The 11,093-nt window shown below is 41.2% G+C and overlaps 1 protein-coding gene across 1 annotated transcript in view; it reads right to left on the bottom strand.

Annotated features, from left to right (window-relative positions):
• Nucleotides 1–10,263: 10,263 nt before the first annotated feature.
• Nucleotides 10,264–11,093, bottom strand: part of LOC109927081 (interleukin-17 receptor E) — a 52,183-nt gene continuing 51,353 nt past the window's right edge. The window contains exon 16 of the mRNA XM_048606765.1: nt 10,264–10,913. Within this exon, the coding sequence (XP_048462722.1) occupies nt 10,264–10,913 (650 nt within the window). The remainder of the gene's footprint in view (nt 10,914–11,093) is intronic.

Here is an 11,093-nt window from a genome sequence, read left to right on the forward strand (position 1 = left end):
GAAGAAGAGTCCCGACCTGAAACGTCAACTTTCCTGCTCCTTTGATGCCGCCTGGCCTGCTGTGTTCCTCCAGCTCCACACTGTGTTATCTCTGATTCCAGCATCGGCAGTTCTTACTATCTCTTTAAGATGCAATCTATTTGTAAGTTGCAACCTATAGGGTAACAGTTTCAGGACCTTACAGCAACCTTGCAATGGTGTCACAGAACAGCACATCACTGAGCAAAAATAATATCGTAAGGTCAGAGCTGGGACATAAGTTGGAACAAGAAGTAGTGAGATGTACATGGTAATATATAATAAATGACATTAATTTGATAACTAAACTTGAAGGTAGTGATGACTGTGCCTTCTCCTTGACCAGATTGTCTTGAACCCAAACTCAATATGGCATCAAACCACATGATAAAAGCTGGTGTCAGCAATGGAATGCATTGTCTAGAAAATCATAGCAATAGTGAAGTTTGAGAAACAGACCCAAATGTGTCTAGAAAAGGGAAATTTAAAAAGAAACACATTTTCAGAAAATCATCCATACAGCTTTAAGAAAGGCCAGAAAAGGCAGCTGTTGCAAAGGAAATATCCCAGTACAGAAAACTCCTGCAGCGAAACCATCAGAAATAACTGTCTGTACAGAAGCTTCTTTGGGGAAAGGTTTAAAAAGGCCATAAGACAGTAAAAGCTAACTGACAGATTTGGGGATAAATCAAGATTAAGTACACATGAAAAGATGTTGATTACTAAACTCCCAAAACAGTTTAGATCCCTTAGAAGATGGTTGACCAGGAAAAAAACAAATTCACCCAAAAAACTAGGCTAAGGAGCACGATTAAAGACTCCTAACAGTAATTGAATAAATAGTTTGGAAATCATTCAATGACAATGTTTACAACTTGAGACTATTTTTCAAAAACAGACTCAAGCAAAACAATTGAAAAAAATATGGCCCAAGAGTCATTTATGAGAATTTGAAGTTTCAAAGCCTCAACTATGATATTAATGAAATCTTTATTTTTTTGACATTTTGACTGAGAAAAGCAAGATTTATTCAGTAACCACAAAGCTTTATTAACTTTAATCATTTTCAACACAAATGTAAAATTTTTAAAATTGGAAGAAAAGGACAGCACAAATTGAACATGTGTTCCGGCTCAGTTAGATTTCCTCAAAGGTGCTATGGGTCAAATCTGGTTCTGGGCAGATATCTCAAAAGAAGCAAAGGAGTGAGTAGCACCATTTGCTGTCCTGGTTAAAATGATTAATTTAGCATGGATGTGGGACAAAGCCTGGGACTTTGTGATTACCTGAATTGATTACTGCACCATCCAATGCCAGCATCCAAATATTGAAATCTTTGTAATCTCACAGCTAGTACCAATCTGCTGCAGTTGTTCCAGCAAATTGAGAAGAGAAAACAAAAATTGCAGGGATAAGGAGAATGGGCAGGAGAGCAAGAGTGGGGATAATTTGCTGTTATAGAGAGCTTGCACAAACACAATAGGCTGAATGGTCTCCTTCTGTGCTCTAACCATTCTATTGTTCCTCAAGCAAACATATATTGGCAATTGCATCTCAAATTGTGCTGCTATTTATAAAACAACTTTATCATTCCTTTTATTTTACCCTGCATCAAAATTATGTGTTGAGTGCACATTAATAGTGTGACTCATATCTTTTCTAGTTGAATAAAATACTTGGAAATCACAAACAATATAATGATAAAATTTAACACATCACAAATTACTGTCAACCATGAGTCAGCAGTACCACCCTTTTTGCCAAAGGAAAATTCCATAACATTGTCGAGAAAAGGCAGGAATATCCTACTTTTTTCTGAATATGTCTCTCTGATTCTCTGGTTCAAGTGTAGAAAAACTTCAAGACTGTTCGATAAACTTAAAGGACAATCTTACAGAGTTGAATTTTTTCTCCAACTGAAAAGAAAGAATCTCATCCAAGTATTTGAAATAATGAGGGACATGGGTGTTTCAGGTGAAGTTTTCTGTATTAACTGTACTATGATTACAAAACTAATTACATTTATGGAATTTGTTGCTCATTCCTGGCAACAGTGAAGGAATGGTAATATAGTGCCAAGTCAGGATGATTTTTTGAGTTAGAAAAGAAGTTGTGGGTGCTGTTGTCCTGGACATCTGCTGCCTTATGCTTCATGGAAAGTGCTGTCAATGGTTGGTTGGCGAATTGCTGAGTGTATGTTATAGATGGTATATGCTGCTGCCTCTTTAGTGACAGAGGGATTGAATGTAGAAAGTGAAGCATGGTTCACTAATCAAAGGGCTGATTTTGACCTTGTGGTATTCTCTACAGAGCAGAATGAGGCCATTCAGCCCATTTGCATCAAGTCTGCACCGATCCTCCAAAGAGCCACCTTCCATGCCTCCGCCATAACCCAGTGTTTCCCATGGCTAACCTACTTAGCCTGCACATCCCTGGACACTATGGGCAATTTTCCATGACCAATCCACCTAAGCTACACATCTTTGGACTGTGGGAGGAAACCACAGCACCCAATGGAAACCCATATAGACATGGGGAGAATGTGTAAACTCCACACAGACAGTCACCCAAGGCTGGAATTGAACCTGGGTCCCTGGTGCTATGAGGCAGCAGTGCTAACCACTCAGCCACCATGCCACCCCCTAGTTGCTGTTTGGAGACAAGTACATCATGTTCCTGGCTTGGGCCTTATAGATTGTGGATGGGCTTTTGGGAGTCAGGAGAGGAATTACCTCTTGACCCGTTCTCTTAACCAAAGTAGCTCTATGGTTGGCCCAGTTAGCTTCCAGGTCACTGAGCAGTTCTACCTTGTTGGAAACAATCATTGCCCAACACTTCTTAGGCATGAATGTCACTTGCCAACTATCACTCCAAGCCTGGATAGGGCCAGGTCTTAGTGCTTCCAAGTACAGGCTTCTTCATAAATCAATGAAATTACAAATGGGTTTCAGATTCCACAGTCATATTCGCATTTCCCCATTTTTGACTTTATGTTGGAGGGAACATCACTGTTGAAGCAGCTGAATCTGAGGCAATAGCCTGAGGAAATCCTTCAGTGACATCCTGGGACTGAGATGATTTGCCTCCGACAACTACAAACAGCTGCCTCTTTGTTAGTTATGACTAGAGTTCTCCCCCATTTGTCAACAACTTCACTTTTGCTGGATAAAAGCAACTTCTGGAATTTAGCTCCTTTTATTCCTGTTCAGGCCAAGACCATAATGAGGTCAGGAACTAAGCAGCCCTGGCAATGCTCAAACTGAGCCCTGGCAAGCAGTTCTGTACAACATGATAGCACTGTCAACGACATCTTCATCACTTTGTTGATGATCAAGAGTCAACTAATGGGCAGTCATTGCCTATATTACATTTTTCTTCTATTGTGCACAGGGCGATATCAGCTAGATCCCACTGTTTTGGCTGCACTAGAACAACAAACCCGCCGGATGCATAGCCGCAGTGCATTCAACCATTTCTCCATATCGCGGAGAATGAATTGAATTGGCTGAAGGTTTGTGACACTTCTTTGGAGCATAAATATATCTGCTTCTTTCCCATTCCACAAGTTGCAGCTAGACATGTCTGTGCACAGTCCATGTACAAACATACATACTTCCATTCAAGGAAGCCAAACAAACTGACTACCCTCAAAACAATCTCATTCAATTACAGCCTAATCTATTCTGCTTTCTCTCAAGTTATTTTAAGAAATTGTTACTTTGAGACAAGTTCTTAAAGAATCTTCTCTCGCGTCAGATTATTGGTAAGTCTTTACATATAAATCTTTGTGTAACAAATGCTGCAGAATAATGAGGGAAAATACTCAGTGTACAAGTTCTGAGAAAATAATAACAGAAGGATAAACTGATGGATTGGACAGACTGTATTTATCATACCCTTTGTTAGAATCCTTTGATGATCCACTATTGCGGGGAGAGCTGCAACAAGCAGGCAAATGGATGAAAAATATCAAAGCCCGAGGCCCAGATGTCATCCAAGCTGAACTCTTCAAAACTGGTGAGTTCTTTTGCTCACATCAAAACTCCATGCTCACATCCAGTGGAAACGGGAGGAAAACAATAACTTCTTCCTTTATGTATCCCTGCAGCAATTTCATGAATTAAACAATTCTGACTAACTTGAAGAAAGACGATTAAATCATGCTATGGAAAACTATTGAGGTTGTTTCTTCTTGTTCATTACAGGGATAATAATCATGAGCTGCATTCTCCTGAATCACCTGAGGGGCAACTTTTTTTTTACACAAAGTGGTTAGTGTGTGGAATGAATTGCCAGGGGAAGTGGTAGATGCAGGTACAGTTACAATACTTAAAAGACATTTGAAAAAGATCATTAATAGGAAAGGTTTGGAGTGATATGGGCCAAACGCAGGCAGGTGGGGCTAGTTCAGTTGGGAACATGATCAGCATGGACTAGTTGGACTGAAGAGTCATAGTCATAGGGCATGAAAACAGAGCCTATGACCTACTTCCTGTGACTGAGGAAGTCTTCCCAGAGACACAGTGCAGGTTTAGAATTTCCACAGCAAACTTTGACCTGGTTTTTGTCACAAGACAAATCTGAGCAAAAATGTCAAGAACACCACCAGGAACTCTTCACTGCATGTAAGCCCTTTGTCTCAGTACTCTACCTGTAACTCTTTCACTGAAAAGTCACTCATCTTTCTTTCCAGTGGCATGTCAATACAGTGCTCAGCTTCAGGGCAAAGTGCTGTGGATGCTGGAAATCTGAAACAATCTGAGAAAGGTGCAGCAATTCAGCAGGTCTGACAGCAAATCTCTGTAGAGGAGCTATACTGGTGTTGTACAGACCTGCTGACTTTCTCCAGCATTTTATGTTTGTATAGTGCTCAGCTTACAACCTTCTTCTTATGGTTAGTTAAAAATAAATACAATCCTTATAATGAAGATGAAAAAAATACTCTGTGCTTTCAATACATATGGAAGATCTGAGTTAAATCGCTTTATTCTGCTGTCTTGCTGATTTTCTTATGCACTTAAAAGTCCACTTCTTAATAGATCAAGATCAGAAAGGAACTGCATTTGTGACAAATACAGAACAGCGCATTTTTTAAATAAAACACAGATTAATTAGCAGGTATAGTGTGCTCAGCACATATCGGTTCGTTGTTAACAGCAAAGTAACAGGAAACCTGGCTCATGTTCAAATTGACATTTGGACACCAAGCTGAGGGGAAAGAGTTAGTGACGGACATTTTTTCACAAACTGGTTTTTGAAGCTGAGAGTCACTTCCAGGGGAATTCTTGTTTGCCATCTTAAGTAAAACTCCAGGTTATGCACGATCCAAAATTCCTACATTTATACCGTCCACTGGATCCAAATGGCTCCTTTGACTCCTCTGATGAAACTGGATGCCCAAGGATTAAAATGCAAAATACTGACAAGAGGTGATGTTGGTTGTAAAGATACTTTCTTAAAAGAGTGATATGTTTGTGCTTGGCATTCTAACATCATTCACTTGAGAAGCTACAAAATAAAATGTTAGGAATATGAAGTGGTGATGGTTAGATGTCTGGATACTAAAACAAAAGAGGAACTGAACCTCGTAGTAGTGTCACATTGAGGGTATGGTACGATTTTGAATTTCCTCTCTGCCTCATCACAAGACTGTATTCTGGAATTACTGCCAAGGTCATTCACCCCCTTGAACCTGTCCTGCCATTCAATATGATCATGGTTGATAGAACACTTCAATGTCTTTTACTCACTTCATCCCTATAAACCTGTACTTCACAGGTAATCAGAAGTCTATCAATCTCTACCTTAAACCTACTCAAAGGCTGAACCTCTATAGCCTTCTGTGGTTGAGAATTTCAAAGATTCACAACCCTCCGAGTTTAAAAATAGTTCTCATCCCTGATATAAGTGGCATTCCCTTTTTTTCAAAAAAAAGATGTACCCTCTAATTCTTGGTTTCTCAACCAGAGGAAACATCTTATTTGTGATAGACAGCATAGATGCAGGTCGGTTTCAATGACATTACCTCTCATTCTTAATAATCTACAGAATTGCCAGTTTTCCCAATCCTCTTTGTTCACTTATACCCTCACAGTGAGTGTTGACTGAATCTCCAGGCTGTTAACTCTGTGTGAGAAAAGCTTCATGGTTAAGTTTTGGATTCACTCGGAATCAGAGCTGCATGTAAAAACTGCACGCTGCCACAGTATGTTGCAATCTCAATCTATGGATCGTGACAGTAGAGGTTCCAACTTTCTTGCACAACTTGGCCACAGGAATTTCTCCCGCTCTAATCACCTGCCATCAACAAGTATTGGAAGGATTAGCAGGTCACAATACTCAATGAGTTTGGCTACATTGTGCACTTTCCTTCACCATCAAGGCCCAGGTGAGGATTTGAACACAGACCTTCTGGCTCAGAGGCAGGGGCACCAGCTACTTGGCCAGTATCCTTAGCTAATTTAATCTCAGTCTCTGGCTTTGACAGCAATGTAAGGGGCAGGCAATGAACTAAAGTTACAACCCACCCGCTATGTACATGTTTCCCAATGCCAGTCAGTTGCTGGACAGCTGGTTGGTGATGCAGTGCAATACTAACAGCATGGGTTCAAATCTTGCACCAGCTAAGGTTACAATGAAGGACTTTCTTTCTCAATCTCTCCCCTCACCTGAGGTGTGGTAACCCTGAGGTTTAACCACTATCAGTTGCCTCTCTCTAATGAGAGAGCAGCCCTCTGGGACTATGGTGACTTTACCTTAGCTCCTCCATAATGAGCAGTGATATTAAACCTGCAGTGATGTCTATCCAGGCCTTGTACAAAATGGACAGCAACATCAAAAATCCCTCAAACCAAAAGATGACCATAGAAACCAAGTCCGCATCCACTATTTCCTGGAGAGAATTCTAGGATCCAGCTCTGTTAAGTGATGAGATGTTGAATGTTTCTCTACAAAGAGGAACAGAAGAACTGGAAGGAGGAGCACCCTAAGGTACGCTTGAATCTTTTGCCAATCAGTGTCAAGGCATCAGCTTGGCAGCAATTCCAGAACATGATACTGTGACAAGGCAGAGAAAAAGTTAAAAATCCTATGGTACCCAAACAGGTTGGCTGAATCTTCAGTCTACTAACATTACCTGTGAAGTGCTGTACTGTTAAGTTTCAGTTTTCAGGAAATAACTGGTCGATAACTGGGCAGGCAATGGCCTAGTGGTATTATCGCTGGACTTTTAATCCAGAGAGACCCAGGTAATGTTCTGGAGACCCGGGTTCAAATCCTGCCACAGCAGTTGGTGGAATGTGAATTCAATAAAATATCTGGAATTAACAATCTAACGAACACCGTGAATCCATTGCCGATTGTCAGAAAAACCAATCTGGTTCACTAATGTCCTTTAAGGAAGGAAACTGCTATCCTTACTTGGTCTGGCCTACATGTGACTCCAGACCCACAGCAATGTGGTTGCCTCTGGGCAATTAGGGATGGGCAAAAATGCTGCCTAGCCAGCGATGCCCTCATCCCGTGAATGAAAAAAGAAAGATATGAGAATATTGGAAATTCCTGGTTATCAAATGCAACAAAGTCAAAAGACTCCTTTTTCCATTGAAGGTTAGATTGGATTCAGACTGAAAGACTGTGTTACAAGCAGACCCCAGGTGAGGTTCCCCAATTCATCACAATTCCAGATGGGATACACCAAACCCTGGGTTTTGGGGACGTGGTTAACTGACCCCCTTTCTTTTCTCACTGTGACTGTTTTCACAGTTGGTTGCAGCAAGGTTAATTTAGAAAGGATCCCTGCTCTTGTGGAAAAAACTTTCTCCCAGTGCACATAAACTTGTGTTTTAAAAGGAGTCAATTTAACCAGGCTGTCTCTAGTTCACGAAGAGTGTGAACGCAACACACATACCTCTTATTTCTAACTTGCATTCAAGTCCAAAAAGATAAAAGTTTCTAAAAAAGAACAAACAGTTTCGGAATTGTTTGTGAAGAGTGGATACTAGTATGTTGCAGTGAAGGTTATAGTTAGCACTGAAGTTGGTAGTTGAACAGTTGGTTTCACAATCCTCAGCTTTGCAGATTGGTTGAGATTCTATGGTTTTGATTCCTTTCAACCGTGACCAAAGGGGAGGGTGAGGGGATGGAGGTATTTTGTTACCCTGTTGCCTTTGTCTTGTTTGCAGCACTGAGTGGGAGAAAGGTTCTTTCTTCACCTGCAACAAAGGGGTGAGGCCACGCCTCGAGTACTGCGCACAGTTTTGGTCTCCTTACTTGAGAAAGGATGTACTGGCACTGGAGGGGGTGCAGACGAGGTTTACTAGTTTGATTTCAGAGTTGAGAGGGTTGGCTTATGAGGAAAGATTGAGTAGACTGGGACTATACTCATTGGAATTTAGAAGAACGATGGTGAGGTGGAGGGGATCTTATAGAAAAATATAAAATTATGAAGGAAATAGATAAGATAGAAGCAGGGAAGTTGCTTCCACTGGCAGGTAAAACTAGCCTCAAAAGAAGGGGGAGCAGATTTAGGACTGAGTTGTGGAGGAGCTTCTTCACCTAAAAGGTTGTGAATCTGTGGAATTCCCTGCCCAGTGAAGCAGTTGAGGCTACCTTGCTTAATGTTTTCAAGGCAAAGATAGATAGATTTTTGAACAGTAAAGGAATTGAGGGTTATTGTGAATGGGTGGGTAAGTGGAGCTGAGACCATGAAAAGATCAGCCATGATCTTATTGAATGGTGGAGCAGCCTCGATAAGCCAGATGGCCTACTCCCGCTCCTGTTTCTTACATTCTTATGACACTGTTCTTCAACTAGGACCTTCACAGAATGCTAACGCTTGAATCCAAGCTGGTACATATGAGAACGTTCAGGCTCACCAGCACACCTCAGTAAAGCTGAAATTGGCTTTCTAACCATTGTCCTTGTGTATTCTTAAAAGAAAGAGAAAAACTCACAACGTGTCTGCAGTTTGAGACATAGTCTACCGGGAGTGGTTTGCTGTCAGCCCCGTATTATCTTTGCAGACATAACGATCTCAGTCCAGTCTATTTGACATGCTACTGTTTGAAGTTCCCTTTGCATGCATCGACATGACATTCTGTACATCCCCCTCTCTCCGGTCAGCCACTCAAATTTATGATGTGAAGATGCCGGTGTTGGACTGGGGTGGGCAAAGTCAGAAGTCACGTGGCACCAGGTTATAGTCCAACAGGTTTTTCTTGAAATTACAAGCTGTTCCTTAGTCCGGCAGATTTACATAAACAGCCTGTATCGGATCCCTTAAGAAACACATTTTGGAATCACAAGTTAAAAATGTCTGCAGTACTTCCGAATTCTGATCTGATGCCACAGCATTGGAGTACGTGCTCTGAAATAAGCGGTGCTTAGCACGAAGGTGTAAAAGACACCAATCTTTCCATCAACAACAACAAAAACAGAAATTACTGGAAAAGCTCAGCAGGTCTAGCAATAGGTGTTTGAAGAGTTCAGAATTAATGTTTCAGATCAAGTGACTCTTCCTGAGAACCTCAGAGTCTCTTCATCTACATCAGCAAAATGATGGAGCTGGTCATTGACTTCAGGAAGCAGAGTGGAGGACACACCCCTATCTGCATCAACGGTGCTGAGGCGGAGATGGTTGACTGCATTAAGCTCCTGGGAGTGGTGATCACCAGAAATCTGTCCTGGTCCACACATGTTGACGTGATGGTTAAGAAAGCACAACAATGCGTCTGCTTCCTCAGGAAGCTAAGGAAGTTTGGCATATCCACAAAGATTCTTACCAATCACTCCTCTCCATCTTCCTCTTCCATCCATAGAGAAGGATTACTTTCCTTCCCCCAGATATGTTAACCTCACATTAAGTCAGTTTCACACACAGATACAAACAATAATTCACAACGTGAAGACTATTCACAGATCAGTTATTACACTGATGTGTGACTAAGCACCTTTACATTCTAAACACCAGTTCCTTGGGTTAAATTCGTAATGGATTCCAGTGTCCTATTTCTGAATTTAACCCTTCTCAGCACAGTAAGTTTGCACTGCTTTTGCTTCCAACGCATGTATTACCGTTCTGTGTGCAGAGTGTCATTCATTATAGCCTCGTGTCAGAAGCAGGAGGTTCAGTGCAAAATAAAAATGAAATAGGTCTAATTCCACCATTGAACCAAAGACCTCTGTCGTCCTGCTCCCCCTCATTACTGCTGAGATCTTTTAAAACAGGCCAGGTCCAATCCAATCTCAGTCGGAGCAGTCACATTCCTCACAGCAGAGAAGACCGTGTCTCTGTAACTTTGCTAACTGCTCTATGTGGTTCCGCAGCTTTTGCATTTTTTCAGACCGCAGGATTCTACGCACCAGAAACTTAGTGCCCAACTTCAGGCCACATGGAATTTTGGGAGCAGACTGCAGTGCACATACCAGATTTGAAAAATCCTTCAGCATTCGGTACTTGGGGATCTTGGTAAATATTTCGGGAATGTTCTCTTTGTTGCATAGTCCATCAAAATAAATAATACTGTAATCTTTAATCCTCCTGTTTCGCAAAATGTCATTGTAAACACAAGCCATCGAGGTATTGAAAAGGTCATGCAAGTCACTGTGGTTCATTCTGCTTCCTGAGTCTGGCATACTCCACTGATTGTACATTGCTTGGCTTCTTTTTGACCAAATGATTATTATCTTTCCTCCTTCACGCTCCACAAGTTCCCTTTTGCTGTAAAGCCAAGAGACAATACCAATCTCTGCTACCCTGCCAGTATCCCATAGATCGAGGATGATGTTACAGCACAATTCAGTCTTCAGAACATCTGCAAAAGCACAGATCAGCCTAATGTGCTCTTCAGAATCTGGGGAGTACATAATCAGTACTGTTCTGCTCCAAAGTGGGACTGCAAAGATAAAAGAAAAGGAGGGGATTTAGCATCATGTTCATCCATTATAATAAATATCACTAATTAAAAACCAAAAGAACTGCGGATGTTGTAAATCATGGACAAAAACAAAGTTGCTGGAAAAGCTCAGCAGGTCTGGCAGCATCTGTGAAGGAAAAAACACAGAGTTAATGTTTC

This window comes from Rhincodon typus, chromosome 16, assembly GCF_021869965.1.
Source record: "Rhincodon typus isolate 14 chromosome 16, sRhiTyp1.1, whole genome shotgun sequence".
Taxonomy (NCBI): Eukaryota; Metazoa; Chordata; class Chondrichthyes; order Orectolobiformes; family Rhincodontidae; genus Rhincodon; species Rhincodon typus.